This window comes from Lathamus discolor, chromosome Z (assembly GCF_037157495.1).
Source record: "Lathamus discolor isolate bLatDis1 chromosome Z, bLatDis1.hap1, whole genome shotgun sequence".
NCBI lineage: Eukaryota > Metazoa > Chordata > Aves > Psittaciformes > Psittacidae > Lathamus > Lathamus discolor.
In genome coordinates this window covers 94,430,420-94,456,978 of record NC_088909.1, presented here as the reverse complement: position 1 = coordinate 94,456,978, position 26,559 = coordinate 94,430,420, and the positions used below count along the sequence as shown (strand labels likewise).

Here is a 26,559-nt window from a genome sequence, read left to right as displayed (position 1 = left end):
AAATTTACTTACCACTCACAGGTCATTTCCCATCTTCAGGATGCCTTCCAAAGTATGGTAATCATTTTGATGGCTGGGTGCTAAGCTATGCAGACAGCAAGGAGTAGGAAGAGATGAAGGGAGTACATCATCTCTGACGATTTTTTATTGCAGATTTGTTGTCCCAAAACCAAGGTCAGTTACCTGGTGTTGAAGAGCCAATTCACTTAGAGATGAGGTATTTAAAAATACAAACATAAACAGATACAAATTATTCCATGGTTGTGCAAAAAAAGGACTGCTAGGTGGTGTCCTTCAAAGCTAGCACACACCCCATTCAAAATTCATGTACAATTCAGTTCAGGTTAATAACTCCCAGTAATTCAGCATTTACCAATTGGTCAGTTAATTTACATAAGATTGTATCACTGATCTCTCATTAAGCATGCTCAGGGAAGGGTCTTTAACCTGGGTCGGGGTATTTTGACCTGTAGGCGTGATTTTTAACATTAAAGTGATACCTTGATGATGTCAATGAATTTTCAGGAGGTACGTGTCGTCAAGGATAGTATTTTCTGATAAGAGATTCCTTCAATGGGTTTTCAGGATGTACCAGTCTTCAAGGATGGTCTTTTCTGATAAGGTATTCTTTAGCCCTGTTTAATCTGCCTGCACAAGGACTTCTCCAGGGCTATCAATTCTCTTCATTAGTCAGTGTTGTCTCCAGGTCATCCTGACCTTTTAGAAGGGCCTTGAATCTCACTAGGCTTTTCCATTATAATGCAAGTCCCAGTTTTAATTATGTGTTTACATAAGTTCCAGTTACTCTAAACTATATGCCTACTGCAGATTTGCTGATGAAGAAGCTGAGATAAGGGCAAATCTTCACTTTTTTTTTTTTTTTTTTTTAAGTCAGTGAAGGTTCTGCCTGTTGAATTTCATGGGGCCAGGATTTCACTGTGTATTTTGAAAATTTTGACTGCCTTGGCATGAGTCTTATTTTACCAGTTTCTCAAAGACATTTACATGCTGGCCTCATAAAAGGTGCTTAGGTAATATCTAAATTTCTGTAGACATCCACAACGATGTGGACATTTTCATACCTTTCTGAGTACATTAAAATGGTAGATCTGTCCTGATAGGATTTTCAAGGGAATACAAACAGTTTAGGTGTCTAACTGCCATTTCTGCACAATTATTTTTGCCTAATTATTTTTTAAATCTAGACTCTAAGGCCTTATTTTTCAAAATTGCTGATGATTCCTGCTGATTTCTATTGGAGATGTGGAGGTTCAGCACACATAAAAAAGCAAATCACTGTCTAGAAAGCTTTGTAGCTGCTGATCGCCTTTTGAAAATGTGTGCGTTTTTTCTTGCTGGGAGGCATATAGCAAGTCACTGTAGCACAGCTGGGAATAGAACTACCTCTGGCTTTGCAATAATACAGGGGCTTCCTAAAACAGTGCTTTATCTGACATGTAATTAGTTTTTGAGAAGACAGGGATCTAATTAAGACTAGCAGAGCAATTTTTTAATTGTATCTTTAGAAAATAAAATGGTATTCAAAATCTAACTACATGTTGGAGTAGGATACTAAAATTATCTTTTGGTGTTTTTCCTATAGTTTGCTTAGCATTTTCTGTAGGAATGTCTGCCAGACTATATTCAGATTGTTTGGGTATAGTATGAAATTAGTATTCTGTGAGCAGTCATGCCTCTAGAAGCATTCTTTGGCCCCAAAACAGTCCATGTATTTAGAAATTGATCCTTATTAGATGAGCTGTCCCTAAATATACCAAAAGGAAAAAAAAAATCTTCTGTCATGAAGAAGGAATCGGTGTGTGATATTCAGGATCAGCTAAAATTCATGAGAAGTTGGTGGAAGAAATGTTTCAGATCTTAGCCAATGCTGCCACTTCAAATGCACAAAAAGCGCTTGAGCTGAAACTCCCTGCTGCTATTATTCTGCAAACTAATGGAATGTAGTATAGGGGTATGCTTTGATTTTTTTTCTGTGAGTCATGGGAGTCATCAATGTCATATTCAACCTACAGCTCTGTTCTCTGAGCTAGTAGTGAGAAAGGCAAGTACCATTTTACTCATTCATAACTCACTGAAACCGGAAATGGGAAACATATTTATTAGTAACCTTGCCAAAGCAAATTTTATTCTTTAGTTTTACTTAAGGGCCTTTTCCATCCTGACTTTAAATGACTATGTGATTAGCCCTCTACCTCTTCCCTGGGACACTAATTCACTGTTTAATTGGGTTCTTCATTTCTGATTTTCAGCCAAGTTACACTTTTTCCTCTAATTTCACGTGAATATGGCTTGCCATTTTCCCTTGGGCCATTGTGTAAATATGATACACATCTTCATGTTTGCACCCTGGAAAACATGTCTCAGCAGTCATCACACTTCCTGGCATGCTTGCTCACTGATTTGCCATACTCTGTACACCTAGCTGTATGAACCCATTTCTTGTGGTTTTTTTTTTTCTCGCTGGCCTGTTCTGCCAGATTGATGACTATTTCTTGATGATTCCTCAATTTATTGACATTCTGCTCATGCTAAGGACACCCAGGACTGAATGCTGTATTTGAAGTCTGTCTGTGCTCTCACACTGAAACTGTCATCTCAAGAGAAAGGGGAAAAAAGTAATCTTTTCTTCTTGCTGTCTCATATTGACTTTTCCATTTTATTTGCTGTTTGTGCGTGCATACTGTTTATGACTGTAGTATAGTGGCTGAGATGTTACAGGTAATCCCAGTGGGGCTCCAGGGGTGAGAGTTTGATCTGCTGTTGTGTTTCATGTTGTCCTTTGCAGCACTGTAGTTCTTCGGTGTTTTGGGCTGAGGAGGCAAACCACCCTGGCATTGTGGCTGTCCACATGGCAACTCCTTTTAGTGTCCCTAACCACGGAAAATGGTGTGTGTTTGACCATATAAGTGTAATGGGACAGCAAGATGACCCAACCCCTCAGGTTTGCAAACAATCCTTGCAGCTGTGTGGCTGAGGAATTGGAAAGAGCGACTGTCACCTTGTATTAAAGCAGAATATGGGTCGTGTCATAATCTAGCAATTTTCAGAGCTGCTTGACGCAGACTTACTGACTTGACTGGGAATCTGTGTGTACCTGTAAGCAATAGATAAATAACTGGCTGTAGGTGTGCCAGTGGCCCTGAATTAGGCAAACACTTTATATTGAAATGAATGAACTAGGTAGGATAATTTCACAGGTAACATGTATGTAAAATCGTGCCCTATGCAATTTTGAATATGTGCAAGAATATGCATTTTTAGCTTAGAATATTCCTAAAAGCTAGAGTATGGTGTTCATATTCTATATTTGGAAGTTAAATGTTGAGTTTGTATTGATGTCAATGGAAGCTGTATGTATGGACCTTACAGAAGAAAATAGGTTTAGTCCTTAAATACAGTATTAACAGCTATACCAAGAAGCATTGGGGACTTAATTGGGGGAGGGGCGGAGGAAGGGAAAAAATTGAATTCTGTGAGATACCTCAAAGAACTGAAGAGAAAGAGTATTTAAATTTGTTACTTTTCCCCTGCACAGCAGTGGCTGTCACACAACTCATTAGATAAACAAGCAAAATGCCAGCTAATTAATGAATGTGTTGAGTGTTATAAGAAGGATGCCTATGACTTTTCTCCTTTGCCGAACACTGCATGTAAAGTGAAGGAGGTGTTCTGTTTGTTAGGCACATGATGACCTTAAACAGTGAACGTCTCCAGGGATTTATATGGGCCTTATTTTTGTTTTTAATGATTGGTAAGATGCAGGAATTAACAACTAAAATGATCGGGTAAAACTTTCTATGACAAGAGGCTGTCTTCTGTTGCCTGGATCACTGTAACTGTTTCATTCGCAGATTGCCTTGGTTCTCTGCCTTGGGATCACAGTTGTTTCTTTTCATGTTCTTTTATTTTTGTTTTGAAACAAAACGTAGAGGTTTCATACAGGGGTTGGTCAAGGGGTTTCTATTCAATTAATCTGAATTGAAAACTGGGTTACTAGAATTACAGCTGCAAGAGCAGCCTTCCAGAAGAAACGTGGACCAAAACCTTGTTTTTTTTAAAATAGCACTTAATGGTCTTCAAAAAGAAAGTGACAGCAATGCTCCAAGATGAAAAAAAAAAAGAAGCTGAACAGAGGAAAAACTTTCCCTCTTAACAAAAATTTTGCTTAACAAAGCAAAATAAAACAAATCAAAAAACCCCAAACAAAACAAAACTGTAGATGTTTATTATATATAGTTATAGATGTAATTATTAGGTAGTGGAAGAAGATGGACCCAGCTGTGGAAATAAGGTGCCCAAAGGCTATGGTCATAGATCCTGCTCTGGCTGAACTGGGTCAAGAAGTTACTGTCCTGAGTTTGTTTTGGGCTCTGTGTTCTGGGGAAGACTGAAATCGGACGAAGAGCTTTACCAGACGATGGAGGGAGAATTCAAGCCAGTGGGATCAGTGGAAAGAAGAACACAGAACAGAGGTTTAAAGAATATCCATGTCAAGGGGGGACTGGACCTGATCAGACTGAAAGAAGAGGTGGCTTTTGTAGTTCTGGGTGAAATGGTCTGATTCTGATAGAGTCTGATTGTGGGCAACCTAGCTTTGCACACGTAGCCATATTTGGATGTAACTCCTTCTAGTATGACACACTGCACACACTTTTTTTTCCCCAAGTGTGCTCAATTTGCTTATTTCTTAAGTGCTAATTTTATTTTTAGGAGTGCCCTTGTGTTTATTGGAGTGATGGTTAATCCTGTAGACTTAAGTACATTCGCTAGAAGTTGCCGTGTCATCTTCATTGGGTGCTTCACAAAAAGGAAATGGTTAAGCTGCAGTCTTCTGCATCCCCTTTATTTGAATAACATGCTAAATCAATCAGGGCTTTATGAATAATGTTCACCACTTGATTCAAATGCACTTCAGTTATGTGAAAGGACCAGTAGTGCCATTATTCTTAGTGACAAATGCAAACATATAATAACTTTGACTCACTGCCTTTGTTACTCCCAAGTTATGCCACGAAATGAAAGCAGTGCCATTTTTGACGCATTGACACTGTTCATCTCTCTTTGGAATAGTTCTAAGTTGTCAGCAACAGATGTGCCTGGGACTTTTCATATGTCACCACACATATGCGTTCTCCAAAATCCAGAAGAAAAGATTACTCAGAGTCACTTGTTATTCTTTTCTGTGTAATGTGTAATTGCTGGATCACCATGGGGAGTTTTGATGTAAAGTGAAAGGAGCATGTGTATAAATTTCAAGTCTTTGCAAGAACCTGGCTGTCGCAGCAAAAAGTAGCAGTGACTGATGCTGGGTCATCAGTTACTGGATCAGTGGGGATATGGAAACTCATTGGACTGATGTGTTTCAGAACGAGATGTAAGGTGGCCTGAATATCTGAAAACAAATTGCTGAGATGCAGGCGTGCACATTTGAAATGTTTTAAAGGGTACTTCAAATGCAGTTTAGAAATCCGTGAAGCTGTTTGAATCAAGATTCCAAAAAACTAGCATGGATGTGAAATGGTCCACAGTCTGGTTGTATAGCAAGATGCAAATAAAGAAAAAAACCAACAACAAACAAAAAACCCCCAAAACCACCACAACAAACAACCCAAAAAACACCAAAAAACCCAGCTCTCAACAAAATTATGTACTTGTTTGTAGAAATACCAGGGGTGTGGTAGGGGCCAGAAGCCTCGTGTTTTCTATGCAACTTACCTGTAATCTTCTTGTCAAGAACTAATGTCTCCGTTGGACTTTTCTGTAATGGAAAAGAAAATACATTTTAATATAATATAGTGAGATTATTCTTGCTGCTCATGATTAAAGGTCATTCCATGACTGTGTTAATATGTGGATGAAAGGTTTGCCTCCTTTTATTTTTTGTTTCATTTGTGGAGACTTCTAATTCTCTTTTTCTAATAGTGTTTTTGAATTATTTTTATTTTATAACATCAGGTTTTATACACTGCTTAAAAAAGGCATGAGTCCTGTGCTTCAATAGGTATTCCACTGTGTGAAACAGCATAAAGCCTGTATATCTATTTGTATTTTAAAAGGCCTTATGCAAACTTTTACTTCAGAACCATGTCAAGTAACATGATATCTTCTGTATTTCTAACTAACGATGAATCTATTCTGTATTTCTAATTTGTGTATTGGTCTGTCTATCTGTTAGGAGATGCACGTCACTTTGTGGTTAGTGTTCTACGCAACAGGAACTTTTTTCAGTTCTATTTGTAGTTTTCTCAGACTACTGGGACTGTATTATAAAGGTATCATGAATGAATGGAATGCAGTACTTCCTGATTTGTATTGGCTAATAGTATTTACTTCAGTCATTAATGTGAATTGCAATACAACAAAATGTGTGTTGTGTTATTAAAAATGTAAATTTATGAACTGATTTTAAGATTCTCCATATTTTTTTACTAAAGACATTGTGAATGCTAGCAATAGTTGATTACAAAATTTACCTGATAGGAAAATTCAGAATGCAGCCATATTTTTTGTATATTTCTGAACATGAGCTTCAGTGGAGCACTTCCTCAGCTGATGTGTGCCAGGTGGGATGGAATCTTTCAAAAGCTTTAGAAGGAAGTGCAATTGCATTGTTTTTTAGGAACCCCATTGAAAGGGAATTAAGTGTTTCATAGCACAGTAGTCATGCATACCGAACTATGAAATATTTTGCTAGTTCACTTGTTCATAAATTGTCAAAAAACCAAACATTTATCATTCCCTTATGAACACCAAAAGGAGAGTTTACATTAAGTTCCTGTGTCCTAGCTGTAGCACAGTAGTTATTTTTGCTTATTTTTTATTTGCTTTTATGTTTCTTTTGTTTGTTCTGTTTTCAACATAGAGTGAAATGGTAATCTCAGGCTGTGACTTTGCAAGGCTTGTCTTTTGATGGTATCCATTAGGCGAAAGACATCTTTTTGCCATAGAAAATTGCTGCTTCTGGCTGCTGGGTCTCTTCTGCTATTATTTGCATGCACGTCATCTCTGTAGAAATTGAAAGAAAGATTTGATACTGAAGCCTTCTGCAGTGTGTTTAACTATTAGTCTGGAATTGTAGTTTTCTTCAGAGAATTTCCTCATTCATAAGATCAACTATGGGGGTGGGGAGTGGGGAAAAGGAAGATCAGTGGATTTATTTTCCTTGTTAAGTACTGCCAATTTTTTGTGTAAGTAGCCTACCTAGTTTTTCAGGTGGCCAATATCTGTGTGACTTCATCTCCTACAAATCCTCAAAGCACTTGTTCAAAGGTCAGATATTTCAGGAATGCAATTTGAAAGTTCTGATTGAATGGAATCCCACAGTACATCTTTGGAAAATCACAGTTTCCACCCTGTACTTGTGGAACCTGTGGATGAAGCACTCTACAGACAGATAAGAAAAGCCTCACGCTCGCAGGCCCTTGTTCTCATGGGGGATTTCAACCACCCTGACATCTGTTGGAACGATGGCACTGCACGGCACAAGCAATCCAGGAGGTTCCTCGATTGTGTGGAAGACAACTTCCTTCTGCAAGTAATAGAGGAGCCGACAAGGAGAGGTGCCATGCCTGACCTTGTGCTCACCAACAGAGAAGGGCTTGTTGAGAATGTGGTACTCCAGGGCAGCCTTGGATGCAGTGATCATGAGATGGTTGAATTCGAGATCCCCAGGACAGTGAGAAGAACGTGTAGCAAGCTCACTGCCCTGGACTTCAGGAGAGCAGACTTTGGCCTCTTCAGGAGCCTGCTTAGTAAGGTTCCATGGGATATAGCCCTGGAGGGCAGGGGGGGCCAAGACTGTTGGTTGATATTCAAGGATCACCTGCTACAAGCTCAGGAGTGCTGCATCCCAACTAGAAGGAAGTGCGGCAGGAGGGCCAGGAGACCTCCTTGGATGGATAAGGAGCTGCTGAGAAAATTCAAAGGAAAAAAGAGGCTTATAAAAAATGGAGGCAAGGAGAGGCGGCCTGGGTAGAGTACAGGGATGTTGTCCGGGAAGCTAGGGACCAGGTTAGGAAGGCTAAGGCCCAGTTAGAATTAAACCTAGCCAGGGATGTTAAGGGTAACAGGAAGGGATTCTACAGGTACGTAGCAAACAAAAAACAGACTAGGGACAAAATAGGCCCCCTGAGGAAGCTTTCGGGAGAACTGGCTACCCTGGATTTGGAGAAGGCTGAGGTTCTGAATGACTTCTTTGCCTCGGTCTTCACTGGCAAAGGCTCTGACCGCACCACCCAGTTCTTAGAAGGTAGATGCAGGGACTGTGAGAATGAAGACCTTGGGCCCACTGTAGGAGAGGATCTGGTTCGAGACCATCTTCAAAATCTGAACGCACACAAGTCCGTGGGACCTGATGAAATCCATCCGCGGGTCCTGAAGGAGCTGGCGAATGAAGTTGCTAAGCCACTGGCCATCATATTTGAAAAATCATGGCAGTCAGGTGAAGTTCCCGACGACTGGAAAAAGGGAAATATAACCGCCATTTTCAAGAAGGGGAAAATGGAAGACCCGGGGAATTACAGACCAGTCAGTCTCACCTCTGTGCCTGGCAAAATCTTGGAGCACATTCTCCTGGAAGGCATGCTAAGGCACATGAAAAACAAGGCGCTTGGTGACAGCCAGCATGGCTTCACTGAGGGGAAATCCTGCCTGACCGATTTGGTGGCCTTCTATGATGGGGCTACAGAACTGATGGACAAGGGTAAAGCAGTTGATGTCATCTACCTGGACTTGTGCAAAGCGTTTGACACTGTCCCACACGACGTCCTTCTCTCTAAATTGGAGAGATATCAATTTGAAGGATGGAACACTCGGTGGATAAAGAACTGGCTGGATGGCCGCACACAAAGAGCTGTGGTCAATGGCTCGATGTCCGGCTGGAGACCAGTAACGAGTGGTGTCCCTCAGGGATCGGTGTTGGGACCGGTCTTGTTTAACATCTTCATCGCTGACATGGACAGTGGGATTGAGTGCGCCCTCAGCAAGTTTGCCGATGACACCAAGCTGTGTGGTTCGGTTGATATGCTGGAGGGAAGGGATGACATCCAGAGGGACCTTGACACACTTGTAAGGTGGGCTGATGCCAACCTTATGAAGTTCAACCACGACAAGTGCAAGGTCCTACACCTGGGTCGGAGCAATCCCAGGCACAGCTACAGACTGGGCAAAGAAGAGGTTCAGAGCGGCCCTGCAGAGAAGGTCTTGGGGGTGCTGGCTGATGAGAAAATGAACATGAGCCGGCTGCAGTGTGCGCTCGCAGCCCAGAAAGCCAACTGTATCCTGGGCTGCATCAAAAGGAGCGTGACCAGCCGGTCGAAGGAGGTGATCCTGCCCCTCTACTCTGCTCTTGTGAGACCTCCTTTGGAGCATTGTGTGCAGTTCTGGTGTCCTCAACATAAAAAGGACATGGAACTGCTGGAACAAGTCCAGAGGAGGGCCACGAGGATGATCAGGGGACTGGAGCACCTCTGGTATGAAGATAGGTTGAGAAAGTTGGGGCTGTTCAGCCTGGAGAAGAGAAGGCTGTGTGGAGACCTCATAGCAGCCTTCCAGTATCTGGAGGGGCCTTATAGGGATGCTGGGGAGGGACTGTTTGTCAGGGGCTGTAGTGACAGGACAAGGGGTAACGGGTTAAAACTTAAACAGGGGAAGTTTAAATTGGATATAAGGAGGAAATTCTTTCCTGTTAGGGTGGTGAGGCACTGGAATGGGTTGCCCAGGGAGGTTGTGAGTGCTTCATCCCTGGCAGTGTTCAAGGCCAGGTTGGATGAAGCCTTGTGTGGGATGGTTTAGTGTGAGGTGTTGCTGCCCATGGCAGGGGGGTTTGAACTAGATGATCTCAAGGTCCTTTCTAACCCTAACTATTCTATGATTCTATGATTCTATATGACTTACTGCCAAGCTATTATGTTTCAGACTGGATCTCAGACTGGTTATTTAAAAAAGAGCGTGGCCTATGTGGTGGAATCCTTTTTGAACTAGTTTTCTTCCATTTGGGGAAGAAGGCCTGTCAGAGGCAAAATAACATGAAGGGTCAGGTTTCAGGATCAGATGGTGGTCTTGTTGAACTGGAAGAGGAGGCTAAAGGCTGTGAAAGTAATGGGAATCCACTGAAAAATTTGGAAGGAAACGAAAGTATGAAGATGGGAGTAAGAATGTTTTCTGTATAATTAGCGGACATTCATATTCTGCTGTGGCATGTTATGTGTAGATACTGAAGATGAGTAATAATTTTGGGAGTTGATAGATAGAAATTGGTAAAATAATATAATTTCAGTTGTATCTGTTCTGCTGGACCTTATTCTTGTAACTTCCTCCTGCCTCACCTATAAAAGAGTAAAGACTGTATCGTGCTGTGCTTTCAGAAATACTATGCAGATAATTAAAAAGTCCCTTTGGTCCAAAGTTTTCACTTCTATAATTTTATTTTGCTTATCAAGGTTTCACTAATCTTCAGTTCACCAACTTGTTTAGAAGTTGACGCTGGCATATAATCAGTATATAGTAGCATTTAACCTTACATATTTGTCCACCAATTACTTTGCAGAGTCTCAGTATTTTTCTTCAGGTATAAAATTTTTTTAATCCTTTTAACTTGTTACATTAGTTTATTGATGAGCTAGATCTGGGATTTTGGATACTGTAAACAAAAAATAATCTTTTCTGAATTTTGTAGCTCCAGATGTATTAAGAAAGTCCTATTTAATCTTTTCTCAGGTCTTGTTGCAGATTGGCATTAGACTACCATAACACTGCATATGACAAAAAATCTTGTTTCCTTTCTTCAGCAAGTTTGCAAGCTGTAAAGTTGTAACATTAGCACATGGAGCTCTGGCTCTATTAGAGACAGCTAAAACTGGAATAGAAACTAGATCGCAATTTCCACACTTAATAAGGCAGTAAGTCAGCTGTTGGCATAGGACAGAGCTGGTTGAATTGTCATAACCATTCCATAGGCATAAATCTTAGACTTGCAGCAGATGCTTCACGTTGTTCCTGCTGTGCAAAACAGCTGGAAATTCAGCTTAAAGGATTTATTTACTAGAGAGAAACTACAGGTGGCATGGAGTTGAGACAACATGAATATGATGGGAAGATACACTCCAGTCCTACATACTGTCTCCAGAGTCACTGTTGTGGCTTCAGAATGCGTGTCCGATCCTGGGATTTGTACTGTGATCAGTAAAACCTGCTGTCCAAGGCACAGGAAACAATCTTTCAAATTTATTTGAAACTGGTTGTTTCCTTTTTATGAATGTGTTTTGTCACAGTAACTTTTGCATTTGTGTCTTTTTCAGTTTCCATGGACATTTTTCTTTGCCCTGGAGATTTAATTTTGGGGTATTTTGCCTCATAGTAGAATCAGGACTCTGTACTCCTTTTTAACTAGATTTGAGCAATACAGTAATGTCAAATGCAGGTGTTCTGCATTAGATTGGGACAGTTTAATCTGAAAAACAGCAATTATCTGCTGGATTCCCATCAAATTGATGAATTAGGTCTTAATGGAGATGGACCTTTGCAGGATAATCTTCCTGAAGAAGGAACAGATATGGTTAAAACATGTTGGGAAATGCTTGCAAGGAGTCCCCTGTGAGGAGAACTGTTCCTAAGCTAAGGCTGCGGATCTACGTGTTCACATTGCTTCAAGCAATAAGAAGTTTACATTAAAAACTCATAATCAATGAAACATGACAGCTGTCACTAATTTCTCATATGGTGCTTTACTGTTTGTTAAACAACAAAAATTTTACTAGGCCATTTCTAGTATGAATCTTTTTCTGAGCTTAAGGGTTGAGAAATGTGTATCATAGGATGCCTTTTGCAGAGGACCTAAGCCGAATAAAATAGAAATAACACCATAATTGAGTCTTTGTTTATGGCCAAGAGTTTAACGATGTTCGTGTAGCTAGAGGAACGTAAGTGAATGAGCAAGGATGATGGCTGGCTGGTTAGAATGTGTTTATAGGCATGGAAATAAATTATAGTGCTATAAGCTGTATTTATAGCAATGTAACTGCAATGGGGTTGTACAGAGGAGCTGCATTGCCAGAAGAAAAAATCACATCCCTCACTGGAATAATCATGTGGGGGGGGGGGGGGGGGGCAGGCCTAAATTAATTCCAGTTGTATTTCTGAGTACTTAAACAAGAAAGCTTCTTCAGTAAAGGCTTTCTTTGGCTCTGACGTGATTTAACACTAAGAGGCATTGAACATCTCTGTCTTCACTGAAGTTAGTTCTGTTTAAGGTGCTTTAAGCGATGACAGGCCTGTGTTTCTGTCTTGGCTTTGAATCTCATTGAAGTCAGTGGGAAAATGCTTTGGTGGCTGCAGGACAGGAGCCTCTTAAGAGACCTTTGTTAGCCTGGTGCATCTTACTTTCTGACAAATCAGGTGCACAGTCGGTAGGAAGCTGTTTATCCTGAGTGCAGAAAAGTGTGCTCTAGTGTGATCCTATGTGACAGTGACAAAACCAAATTTTGTTCTTTTCAGTAGTTTTATTTTGCTTTTTGCTCTCATAACCTGCACATAACTAACATGACAAGCCCAAGCAAAGCACCACCGCCTTTTTCTGGGAGCTCAAATGAGTCATTTATTCTCTTCAATAAATGGGAATGGGCAATCTGAAAGGCTGTCCCCACAAGAGCTTTCTCTGGCATAAATACTTCACTAATACTTCCCAGAGCACACTGGTCTGGGGACATATAAGAGATGACAGCACAGAGATCCCAACATGTGCTGAAGATGTGAATTTAGATTAAGACAATTAGTTGTGGGTTTTTTTCAGCATTTTGGTTTTTAATCTTCAGTTCACATCACCTTTGAACACTTCCCTCTGAAGTGGCAGCTCAGGCTCATCAGATTCCATTGCTGTTTCCAGCATACTACCATTTAATTTTGGCTCGGCAGATAGATTTTCTGTTAAAGCTTTTCAGATGGAGGTTTGATCAGATTTTGGTGGTAATTTTTTTTCTGTAAGGAGACTTTTATTACTGGGATCAAAGAATAATCTCACTTTATGTGTTTTTTACCTTACTTTCTCCTCTGTGAGAATATTGATTTTAGTAGTGAGACCATTGCTGTATTCAGTGGACTCAAGATAGAATCCTGAATTTGCCAATGGTCATTACAGATCTGATCTGAGACTATTTCTGGCATGCATCTTCATGAACCTTTTCATTTTAATTACATCTCACAAGACATACAGTATGTTTTTAATTAGTAGTTTCCATTTAACATTACCACAGATGCCAGCTGCTGCTGCAACAGATAACGCATGGTGAAGAAGAAGGAAGAGAGACACACTTCCATAGGGTTTCTGCATGTATATGCATAATTATGTGGTTGGAGGACATGTGCAGACTACCGGGTCCACCTGCCACTCAAAGCAGATGTTTCAAGTCTAGTTTCGAAGTTTAATGAGGTTGCTGAGGGCCTCACCCAGCTGAATTTTTAATATCTGCGCTGATGGAAATTTTCTAACTTCAGCCCCTGTTCCTGTTCTCAGCACAGGGAACTTTTTTTATACATATGTGGAATTTCCCTTCTTTCTTGTGGTTTTTAAATTGTATTGAGATGTTCTTTGAATTAGAATATGGAGTGAGTTCTAGAAAGAATTATTTTCTTTTTGTGGAATAAAAGTTGATACTTGAAGATAATCCTGTATAGCGGTTGTCAAGCAAACCCATATGCATCAATTCTGCAGGCAGCAAAGAGGTGTGCAAGCTGTCTGTGTACAGACTAAGACTAAAGTACCTCTCTTGATAGTAGAAGGAAGAAGTTGTGGTTACAAACACAATATCTAGATGATGGGTTTTGGTAAGAACCAGTTAGTTACTTCTTGGGGATTTTATTGGTAGGGTTAGGGGGCTTTTTTCACCACATACAACTGCACTGAGATAATAACTTTTCTTTATATTGGAATATTTGCCTATTTAAAATAGTGATATTTTATGCCATGACAGATTAATTAGATTTAAATATCCAAATCTTTAGGGAAAATGCTCCGAGATGTGGGGATACAGATGCTGCCTATTCCACATATCTGAAAAATAACTAAAAGAGAAAAATCACAAAATGTTGAATAGACACAGTGGTGGGATTTAACTCTGGCTTCAGCGAGGTCGTCAAGCATTATGGTTAAATCTGTTGTCAGATGTAGCAGACACACTGTCTGCTTCAATCTATGAGAATGTTTGCAGCTGTTGAAGAAACAGACATCTTTGCCTCTTAGTCAAACAATACATAAAATCAATAGATGGTGTGCAAAAGCAGGTGACAGAGCTGTGCGGTAATTGAGTTACGAAAGAAAGTGTGAGGACCTACTTTTTCATATTGATCATCTCCTACTGTCTCTAGATTGTGAAAGTGGAGCGCATTTAATGGAAGTCCTTGAGAAAGAAAAAGAAAAAAAATCATACCTGTTTTTTTTTTTTTGTAGTCTACGTGGAAGCTGTATTCATGCAATTTAGAAAGATCCACTGAATCAATTTTCAGAGATGTACAGTACATACCAAAATGTATTGAGGGCTATGCCATCCTGCCTTTGTCTGCCTGCTTAACTCACTACAGACATGAACACATGCCATATATTATTTAAATGTGTAAGTTGATACTTACAATTTATAGGATTTAGAAGTGGAAAGAACATGAATTATACAACGGAAAGCTTTCAGAGTGCTGCACAGTTTTCAGTGCTAAATGAAGATGCATAGTAACGTTAAAAAACATCAAAAGGAGTTGGTGGGTAGTTAGATAACAGAGCTGACTATTGCGTCTCTTCCTACTCTCAGCAGTGAAGGTCTCACTGAATGGTAGGTAAAGCACACGTGGGCTGAGCTGGAGGATCAGTGTGGTGTGTTTGTATGACTGTTTTCTGATGAAACAGGTTCAGGTAATCCATGTAGTAAAGCTACCCTCTAGTGTGACCATGGCTCTTTCAAATTTTATTTGAACTCACTTTGACAAAGAGGTTCAAATATCAAATAAAATTGTCACAATAAATATATAGGTTTGTTGACAGGAAGGAGGCCAGACCATCCAGTGCCTTTTCTAAGACTGAAGTGAGACTAATTTATATGTGCTCTAGCCAGCAAGAAAGGCTTCCTACCAGAAACCAGATGCAGGAAAAACTGGGCTTTTCTAGCTCCGGTGTTAAAAGAGTAATGCTGGGTTTTTTTTAACCATAAGTACAGATGTTTTGAAATCTTACTCTAAAGTAAATATACTGCAGTCTTGATATTTTTTTAAGAAGGTTGAAATCAGAATGTGCCAATTTAGTAAAGTGAGCTTTCAAAATAGGCATGACGTGGAGCCTTTTTTTTTTGCTGAGCACTTCAAAAGCCATCAAAATAGCTGTACCTTCTGTCCTGAAAACTGCCAGGAACCTATAAATAAACATAAAATAATACAGGATCAGGGAAAAAATGTGATGCCAGCAGTTATTGCTGTTGTTATTAATTGTTGTTTTTTTCTTTTCACAGTGTATCCTATTCAGTGCATGTCTCTGAGGATTACCCAGGTACAGTGCAACATTCTTGTCTATGACACATGTATGCATGTTACCTCAATTTGCTATATTCAGCTAAGAATACCTGAAAGGGTGTTAATGTCTTCCAGGTGCATCCTTGTGCTAATCATTTTTCATTAGTTGGGTTATTTTCACAGTCATTTCTCCTTTTCAGGCATCATTTATCAGCTGGGTTGGGGTGAGAAAATATGGTTACAAGTTTACAAAGGCTGGAGCTTGTGATGCTTTCCCTGTCTGCAACCAACAGTGATAGGAGTGAGAAAGACCCAACTCCTCTTTGGCATGCTAGATAAAGCTGGATGTTTCAAGAGGCTGAGCAGTCTGGAGCAAGGCCAGCAAAGCACTTCTGAGTTAGACCTTAATGAGACTACTCGCATTCTTCAGATTAAGCCTGCAGACTGTTTATCGATGCTTCTCAGGGTCAGTGGGAGCCAAGGGTTTGTGTATGGGCGTGTCTTTGGTAACATAAACTTGCAAAGCTGTTCTCAGCTGCTTGGTCCTCTCTGCTTTTCATACTCTGAGCTGGGTTTAAAGTAATTTGTGTTGCCAATCTAGACAAGAGGAACACTCATATGAAAGACAGCCAGGCAAGAGCAAAAGCTAGTTTGTCAGCTAGCTCATTTACCTTCACAAAAAGAAGGTATATGTAGTTCAGTTGGCACAGGAGTTAGCAGCAGCAGGAGAGGGAAGTGGGGATGAAGGCAGACAGGCACTGTGTAAGTAAAGGTACGTGGCAGTACTGTTGGATTGCACCACATTGTGTATTTTTGCACCTGGGAATATTTAATAGTGTAAGTAGCATGAATCAGAGGAAACCCTCTGGCCTTTTTTTTATCTTTATCCATGATATCTCTGTAATAGCTCTACATGAAATAGTTTTTGGTTTTTTTAGAATCTCTAAAGGGAGGAGACCAGTTGTCTTCACTGATAAGCAGTAGACTATGTTTGAAACACCAGAGTGCTTGAAGCAGACAGAGAAATAAGCATCAGCAGTGACGCTAAGTACAATGTTTTATATGAAAGAATGCTAACGTTTGTTATGAGAGATATTTTATTTACCAGTAAAAACTGGAAGGAAAACTGCTGCTGCTACTAATCTATTTAATATGTAGTAAGGGGAGAAACTGAGATTCATAAAATGCACACTCATACCCGTAATAAGTTTATTTACTGATAACTCTGTTGACCTGAGAATGAACAGAGGGACAAATAGTTGAAAGAAAGTCTTCATCATACTTGTTAACAGCTTGTTTTATTATATGTCACAAAACTTGATCTCTGTGCATTACTAACTAAATAACAAGCTGGAGCACTGAACTAGCAGCTAGTCCCACAGCACATGAGATCTCATCTCCTGCCGAACTGTTCTGTTTGACAGATCAGAAACTTTTCTTACAAATGTTGATTGCAGCATGAGTGGCTCTAAACCCTAATGAATATCCTCTGCGATCACCCCTATGTTTGAAAGCCAGATAGAATTTTACACTGTAGCTAACTTGGGTGGGAGGTTGGAGGGGAGGCTAAACCAGCTGCATAAGTTCATTGGTTAATATTGAACCCTTCAAGGCTTTGGAAGACCTGATTCCATTCATATCTCAAGCTTTTGCAGGATGTGTGTTTGCTTTGTGATGAAGTGGTGTTTGGTTTATTAGGAATGATAATGACTGCCATTTTACAGCTTTGGTCACAAAATAGTTGTTTTGACTTGGTGAGACAGATTCTTTGTCTCTTCACTTTGTCTTAAATCTCTAACTGAACATTACTGCTGATGGCTCTCTTCTCTGGTATGTATGTTGTGGAATGTTTCAGGAACATGTCAGGCTGGAAGACTGTCAAGCCTGAGAAGCTCTGCGCTAATGTCCTCCTTGGCTGGAAGGTGGTTGATAGAGTTGATAGGTGGAAGCTAGTTGATAAGAGTTCAGAGCAGCACATGCTCATCAAATTATATTTCTCACAGAATAAATCTTTATAGATCATGGTTTAAGTCCATTAGTAATAGCTATACCAAAATTCTATCCTCTGGAGAGTAAGTGTGTGTGGATCAAACTTGGAAATCCAGGAGGAAGCTGTTGGGACTGATCATCAGATAAATTGCTAATGCATGCAATAAATATATGAAAATACATTAAGTTACTATACAAATGATGTTCATTCAGCCAAAAGTGATACCACCACAAGTAAATTTTAGATACTGTAAGAAGAGTTTTGGGTAATGCATATAGCCTGTCTGGCTGCATTGCTGTTATGTATGCAGCATCAACGCTTTGGCACTGATAGCGGTGTGTAGTTATTACTGAATTGCTCATAAAGCATCAAAAGATTATAAACAGCTGAACACTGAATCATACCTATGGGAACCATAATATGACATGACAACTTTCAGTAATGGAAGGTGTTTGGAAGTCTCATAATTATGAGCGAAAGGTAAAAATATGCTCGCAGAGGCACTCTGAAGAATTTAGTAGGAATACTGTTGAGATAGTAATGTCTCAATGTTGTATCTACATTGCTGAAATTGTGAAAATATCACTGAAAATTTTAGAGGCAGGTAATAACAGTTCCAGCAAAATACCTCGGTAACCATCTTCTTATAAAATTGACACAACTGGGGAAAATAATGCACCTAAGGAATACTTACAGAATATAACGTCAATGAGTAGACTAAAGTCCCATTAATATGAGTGGATCATGACTCCTGTGAGAACCATTACAGCAGCAAGCATTTTGCTAATGAACGTATGTTCAAAGTGATACGTGTGGCTGCCATAAACCTGTAGAACTCCCATACTCTTATCCCAGTGATCTGTGGGTTGCACACATGTTAATCCTTTTCTTAGGCTTCATTAGACTGCAGCAGAGATGGAGAGAACCAGTTTGGCAATTGGTTTGCTTCATCCTTCCACTAGGTCCTCCACTTAAACGAAGATGTGTTCTTGGGTGTAGTGTGTTAGAAACTGGATGTTGAAGAAAGCAAACAAAAACCAGTATCTTAATTTCAAGTTTCATTAGACTGATGGAAAGAAAAAAAAATAAAAAAAACCTAATCACTGCCAAATAGAAAAGAAAGCAAAAACTTGGCAGTGAGAAACATTATCCAGCTGCCAAGAAAGAATGACAATGGACATAAAAATAATATTAAAATCTATAAAACCTGTAATTGGGCAGCCCTTTTTTCCCATATATGAATATCTTGGTAATTGTCTATTCTGCACAGCATGTATTGTTGTTTTTTCTACTTTTTCATGTAGCAGTAAGCTCTAGGATACGGATTTTCTTTTGCCAATCCATATATATGGCATTAGGCATGTTTAGAGTCAAATGGTGCCCTCTGTTATTCCAGATCATTAGACACTATAGCAGTAAGTTACACTCCCAAACCTAGTAAAGGAAGGGGCTTGTGTTGCATATACCGAGAGCCATCCAGCACAGTGGGGCTGACACTGGCAGCAAGGTGGAGCATGCCAACAGAAGCAAGGCAGGGGCTTGTGAGGAGGGTGAGATGCAGCTATCCTGGAGGCATAATTCACAGCCTGTCCTGCTGACAGGCAGAAGTGGGAGAAGGAGTGATTGCTGGCAGAGGGCTGAAGGGTCCCCATTTCATTTGCATGATGCTGTGGCTTTAAAACACATCCCTGTGCCAAGCGCATAGCTGAGCAGACACAGACTGAGGTGATGTAGCAGGTTGCTGTGCCCACTGGAGCACAGTGCTCTGGGGAAAGTGGTGTCAGCCTCCTCCAGCAATTGCCTGCATGCTATGTATATATGTTGAGCCAAGCGCACATCACTGACATTACCTTGTGGCACAGCGCAGGGGTGGAAGTAGGCGAAGGTGTTGGGATGGTGTCAGACTCAGCGGATGTGTGTGACTCCGGCAGGGAAAGCCCCAGGCTCCTGTCCATGTGTGGCAGTGCTACTGCTGGTCAGCAAAGGCAGCGTGGCAGCACCAGGGCTTTGTCTTCATGCAGGATGCTGAGAACCTCTGTAATACAAAGGGTAATGTGTCTGAATTTATTGCTCAATTGATGTTTCAGCATTTCACTGGAATCTAAGTGAATCACTGTGGTCTAAGGCTTTGAGATTGCAGCCGTATGCTTAAAATTACATGTGAGTTCACTCACTTTGCTGTTATGGTACAGGAGTGTTTGGAATTATGATAGATCAAGCCCTTGTTTTACTTCTCTTATATGCCTCTTTATCTATGATTATCTTAATTGTTAGTCTTTCTGCTCTAGAGCATAAGTTTTGATTCAGCCCAGATCAGTAGAAAACAAAATACTGTTACTTTCATAAGCAATTCAGAATTCATGCAAAATTAGCTTCTGCAGTTGAAAAGCTTGCTGCTCCTTGTTTGTTGTTTCTAAACATTTGGTTGGAAAGCAAAACAAGAAACCAAACCAAAAGAAACCTCAACACACAGACTCCTCAGCCTAATCCGTACATTTTGTAAGACAATTTGGGATAGACTTTCCATATTCATATCCATACTTAATATTTTTGTGAAGTGGGATGAATTATTTTTTTTTATATATTAATCAGGCACAAGAAAGGTTATCCACTGATTAGAAAATACTTCAAACAACCTTTATGTGACTAGGCAAAATGAGGCACAGGTATTTTGCATAATGGGCTGTTAACACCCAGCTCTGAATGCAGCCTTCACTCTGCACAGCAGATGTAACTTGTGTTCTAGTGTCAGACATAGCAAAAAGCATAAAACATCAAATTCCAGGGGTTTGATTTTATAAAATTTGAGTCTGAATCTTTCATCCTTTATCCTTTTGGGTTGGGTTTTTTTTTTTTGTTTTGTTTTGGTTTGGTTTGGTTTGGTTTTTTTTGTTGGGTGTTTTTTTTTTTTTTTCATTAGCAGCCTCAACAGGAAAATGAGGAAGATGATAGTGCTCGGCTTCACCAGCCATCTGGGGAGTGGTTCCTTATGGTACAAGGGTAGGATGGGCAGTGTGGGAACAGGTTGGCAGAACACAACCGGACTTCACCATGCATGGGTATTTTTCTTTTGCAGATAACACTTATGTTTCCAGTTCTGATAATGATGAAGATGTATTAGTTACAACAGAGCCAATCCCAGTAATTTTCCACCAAATCGCTACAGGTAATCTTATGTGCCAAGTGTTTTATTGAGTTCATACTTTGTAAGGAAAGATAGGATGTTGCCTGCCCTTAAAGGGAGATATGTTAATGTGTGCGGTTACACAGTTTGTGATTTTCTCACATTCTTGGTGTAGTAAATTGTCCTGTATTTCATAATAGAAGAAATTAAAATATTTCTTTTGGGGATCACCATGATTGTGTAGGCAGGATGTATTTTATTCTTTTAATGTCTTGCAGTCTGTGCTAAAGCAATTCTACTTGAATATAGTTAGAGGTGCTTAATACTTCCCAATTATAAGTTTTCATGCTTGCTTGCTTAAAACTTCACTAAATCTTCACGACTGGGGATGAAACAGTCTATAACTATCATTGTCTCTCATGAATTATTTCAGGAAAGTTTGAACAAAATGGTCCAGCTGTTTCACTAAATTAGACTATAAAAACAAAATATATTTTTTCCAGAGATTTTGGGAACCTCTCATTCGAAATTATCTCCATACTTTTAAAAAGTATTTGATACGTGAAAGGGTATGCTTCTCAGACATACAGGCACATTTATGCAATATATAATCAAGATTTGTACATACACCATAGAGACTTTTTAGATTCTAGCAGACAAATTCCCTGATGACTTCAGGCTGAGGAGAAACTGCAGAGAGCAGTCTTAATTCTGGCAGTTCTTGAGATAGGAACGCTTGACTTTGCAGTCTTTTTATTATTATTACAATGCTTTAGGGCTTTTAGGGCATAACACAAAATTACTTTGAATTCCACTGGAAAACCAGTATGATCTTCAGTCTCTAATCTCATTTTTACTGATATAAGTCAAGAATAATTTTACTAAAGTCGGTGCAGTGGCACCCAAACAAAAACTGGCCATTATAGTCAGAAGATAAATTTTACTCTCAAATATTTCTGTAACTTAAAAAGAAATAAAGCCTGTAATTTAAAATAGAGTAAAAAACTATGTCTTGTGTAGAAGAAGATATGATTTAATTTTGCTGGGGGAGTGTGATTTTTTATTCTTTAATAAAGTATACAAAATTAGTAAATGACACAATTGTAAATCACAGACTGGGAAAAACAGATCTCCTAGGTGGACCAGCTGAGTTGCATTTCACAGTTAGAAATATGAGTATTCTGAGATACAGGGGCTTCTATTTCACACTTTTCACAAATTTTCCTATTTTCCCTTTTTTTTTGAAAGAATTAAGAAAAACGAGTGATGTCAACTATTGCTTATCCATTAAATCAAAATTACAGAGGGAGAATGGAGAGGTATGTATTTCTTGTATCACATTTTAACAGAAACTTTTTTAAGAAAACACAGAAAATAATAGCGTGAATGTTTACCGTATCATGACAAATGTGTGCCTGTGCAAGCTCTACACATTGCACTTGTGAGAAGATGGAATAGTTCCCTGGGTTTCATACCTAGATTAACCAGTGAATCACTTAGTTGGGATAGGGATGCTCCCATCCTAGGAAATATGGTTTTCACATTTCATTTTTTGTTCAACATTGGTATAGACCCCATCTGCCTTAAAAATACGTCTCTTTTGGAGAAGTAGATCATGATTCCATTACCATTTAATCTACTCTTTCACATAGAATCATATCCCATTTATTAGCTCACTGCTTCTTTGTCTGCCCTACAGCAGCCCTACTCAAAGCTCTAGACCTCTGCATGACTGTTCACCATTAGTAGTGTCTGGAGTATTCAGGCCTTCCAGTCATGGTTGTATTTTTGTTGTACCTCTGGTATGGGTCACTCACCAGTCCCACAGAGACATTAGCTCAAGTACAGAGTGGCACTACAGTGAATTCTCCAGGGCTTGATAGTGTTACAGGCTCAAAGAAAGTACCACATAGGCTCCTACCTCAAGCAGGAATTTGACCATTATATCAAGAATAAAGACTTCCCTTGGTAAGGTTGGTTGCTGAGTTTCTCCATGACTGTTTTTTTAAGTATCTGTGATTGATCCTGGAAAGGGAAAATAAAGCATGGCCAGATACGCTGAAGTGTATGGTTGGGTTTTTTAGCAGATGAGACCTGATTTGTTGTAAAATGCTGCACTGGAAGTACTTTGCTTCTACTGCCTTGTCATTGTATTCAGTGCTTAGTAAACTAGAAAAGTTCAAATATAGGAAGAATTTACCTATTTGGTTAAAAGCCTGAGATATATTTAGCTTCTATGTGACAGAGTTTGAGCTTTTGTTTTGTTTTAGTTGGACATTGAACGAGGCACTTAAATATGAAATTACTGGGGAAAAAATACTTTAAAGAAGTCTTTAACACTGACCATTTCTATTGGCTAGACGTTTGGTTAGGGTGGGATTGTTTGTCACTGTTCTAATGTGAGAGTTTCATTTCTCTGGGGTTTGTGTTGAATTTTTGTTCTGTTGAGTTCTGTTTTAACACACACTTCCCCTTGAGCTAAGGTTATTATAAACAAAGAAGACTAAAGTCACTTTGTTTCTTTTCAAAGAAGTAGAAGCAGATTTTTTTTTATGCCTTGTCAGAGAAAATTGCTGTGAAATTGGCTGAGATACAGTTTTTGTTCTATAAATGTGTACAGTGAATAGGCTGGAATTTAGAAGCAAAGGTAGGAAAATAGGATTAGAAGGTCTGACCATAGAAATTGATGACAGGGTATATTTGACATTTATGACTATATGGGATTTAGGGGTAACTTTAATTTTTTGATTCATGCATCTGATTTCCATTTCATTATGGCAGTTCTGTGCAGAACATAAGTACAAAATAAACAGTGAATATATCATGGTCAGGTTGAAGCGAAGAAGTATGATTTTAACAGGTGTTCTTTAGGGTATCCTTATCAGCATAGGGCCTAGAAATCATACATGGATTGTGTGAAACAAGAACTAATATCTTCAAGCAATTATATAAGTAAAGGTTCCATTGGTAGGAAGCAGAATATAACACTTCAGCTCATGCTGAGATGCAGTCTGTACAAGGATCAGTTCTATTTACTTGAATACAATTACTCACGGAGCAGCCTACTTAGAGTAGGTTTTACGTGAGTAAGCATATTACTTCTTCATTTTCAAGGTCTCAGATCAGAAGTAGTCAGAAAATTAAGTATGAACTTCTCTGGCAACAGGCTTGAACTTCTGTTAAAAATAATAATTAAGCAGCAATCTGTCAGTTTTTCATAGAAAGGAATTTAAGAGATCCCATGTTTGGACTTGATTTGCTTAAACTGTTCAAATTGATTTACTAGAACAAAGTAAATTAAAAATTTATTAGGTCACAGAAACACCAAATTAAGTACAGAACCTGTCTTGGTGGGTAAATTATGCTTTGCTTAGCAAAAGAACAGAGTGAAGTATGCCTGCATAGTCTACTGAATTCCCCAGTTTCTTAAAATACCATGCTGTGTCTGTAGCCAGACAAATTAATATATGTCCAGCTTAATTTCAGGGTATTTTCAGGTACCCAGTTGGTAGGTGCTTATTTTGCCTGATACTTCACTTCTTAAAACAGGCCTTTAGTACTTATCTGGAAAAATGGTACTAGAAGATCTCTTAATAACCGGTACTATGAGCTTATTGGTAAAACTATAATTCCTTTAGTTATAATTAGAACTATAAATGCAAGATAAGCATATCGCTTGTATCATTGTTAACTATCGTTTTCCATTAAGGAGTCACGGCACAACAGCACAGTTGAAGAAGACTCTGAAGGGGATAATGATTCTGAGGAGTTTTATTATGGTGGACAGGTAATGGGGGAAATTTTTGCGCAAGTTTCAATAGATCAGTCTTTGAAAGCATCTGTTATTCATTCCATTGTAAATTTATTTTAATAATGAATTTCTTATGTTTATTCAACATCAGATAGAACACCATGTGTATATATACACACAGTATTTCATAGCAGAAATATTGAATATGTTATACTGTATATCAAATTTAAAATTAGTTTGTTTACTTTGCAAAACTCTAAGAATAGAAAACATGGGTAATCTTCAGAACATTTGAAAATAGAGGCGAGTTGCTTACTTCCAGGAAATAGATACTCACTCTTTAAAGCTTATCCTGTTATTGATACAAATGGGAAGTCAGGCTGGATCCAAGTCTTTTTCCTTCTGGAGTAATGCCATTTTTTAAAGTCAAATCCACTGCAATTTAATGATGAAAATGCTTGTTACAAAACAATTTTGATATAGGCAATAGTCCATTCTTTTTCTGAGATGAACAGTTACATTTACCTTAAAAAATGCTACATATTTTCAGATGAATATACTGTTCTGTGTCTCCTCTTCTTGTTCCCTCAGCAGAATCAGTTATTATTATGTTCTCTTATGTACTGGGAAATAAGATCTCTTAATCTCTTTTCCTTTTACAGTGTCAGTAGAGCACTTCATGCTGCTAGTCTCTTTATTCAGATTTTTCTAATATTTTTAGTCTAACTGTTGCCCCAAAGGGTTCATTCCTCACTTGTGTTATTAGAATTGTATATTTCAATGAACATTTTAATGAATTATGGTTGCTGTTTGTGGAAGTTGTTACTGCCTCAGCCTTGTGGCTAAAGCCATCCATGCCCTGGGTGCAGAGCCAAGGCAGCAGGAGCATGCCAGCCGTGCCAGACGGTTGGGTCAGCGCAGAAAGCGTGGGATGCTGATGAGCAGGACATCAGCGAGCCTCGTCTCTTGCAGAGCCAACAGCATGGTGGGGTTTCAACACAAAATATATGTTGAGTTGCTTTATTCTAACAAAAAAACCCAAACTTACACACCACTAAAAGGTTGTTAAAAGTGAAACTGGAACTGAAAGACTGTATCTTCAGTGTCAGAAATAACTGACGTGAGGTATTGACTCATGGTCGTTTTAGAAATGACCGCAGGAATTGCTTCCTTTTAGCTGCAGACTCCTGCAGCCCCACAGAGCACAGGGGAGGACCGTGTGCACATGCTTCAGTGCAAACAGCAATGTCTTCTTTAATCTTACCTGAGAGGAAAAAAATCTTCTGATTTTCCCCTGTAGTGAGGAGTCGTGTGTACTGGCTCCATTTTTCAACTGTGGCAGAAAGGGCGGTAACTTCAAGGTGAAGTTCTGGTGTCCTCAACATAAAAAGGGCATGGAACTGCTGGAACAAGTCCAGAGGAGGGCCACGAGGATGATCAGGGGACTGGAGCACCTCCCGTATGAAGACAGGCTGAGGAAGTTGGGGCTGTTCAGCCTGGAGAAGAGAAGGCTGTGTGGGGACCTCATAGCAGCCTTCCAGTATCTGAAGGGGGCCTATAGGGATGCTGGGGATGGACTCCCTCCAAATGAAGGGACTGTAGTGACAGGACAAGGGGTAATGGGTTAAAACTTAAACAGGGGAAGTTTAGATTGGATATAAGGAGGAAATTCTTTCCTGTTAGGGTGGTGAGGCACTGGAATGGGTTGCCCAGGGAGGTTGTGAATGCTCCATCCCTGACAATGTTCAAGGCCAGGTTGGACAAAGCCTTGCGTGGCGTGCTTTAGTTTGAGGTGTCCCTGCCCATGGCAGGGGGGTTGGAATGAGATGGTCTTGAGTTCCTTTCCAACCCTAACTATTCTATGATTCTATGAAAAGGCAGCAAACAGTGCTTATTTCTTAAATCAGCACTGATACATTTGGTAAGGGATGCCTACCAGAGCCCAAATGAATGAAAAAATATGACCTCTGAGCTAAAAACACAGAGAGCAGTACATAATTTTGCAAGGTGTAAAAGAGCTGTGTAATAGGCAATACTGATTAGAATTCAGTTGCCTTATATTTGAAGTATAAGCTACATTATATTGCATTGTCATTTTCTTAAGGTAATACATTTAACTGAAGGAATTACAAATGGCAAAAACTCCCCAGTTAGATCAGCAGTAAAAATAAAATATCAGATGACTGTGAA

General features: G+C 39.4%; 1 protein-coding gene across 3 annotated transcripts in view; it reads left to right on the top strand.

The window, feature by feature from the left end:
• The window catches only part of PARP8 (poly(ADP-ribose) polymerase family member 8), a 118,294-nt gene that overhangs the window by 39,086 nt on the left and 52,649 nt on the right, over positions 1–26,559 (top strand). For all 3 annotated transcript variants that reach the window (XM_065661531.1, XM_065661529.1, XM_065661530.1), the window contains exons 3-6: positions 15,504–15,541; positions 20,571–20,660; positions 21,867–21,937; positions 24,328–24,405. In XM_065661531.1, coding sequence (XP_065517603.1) covers positions 15,504–15,541; positions 20,571–20,660; positions 21,867–21,937; positions 24,328–24,405 — 277 coding nt within the window. The remainder of the gene's footprint in view (positions 1–15,503; positions 15,542–20,570; positions 20,661–21,866; positions 21,938–24,327; positions 24,406–26,559) is intronic.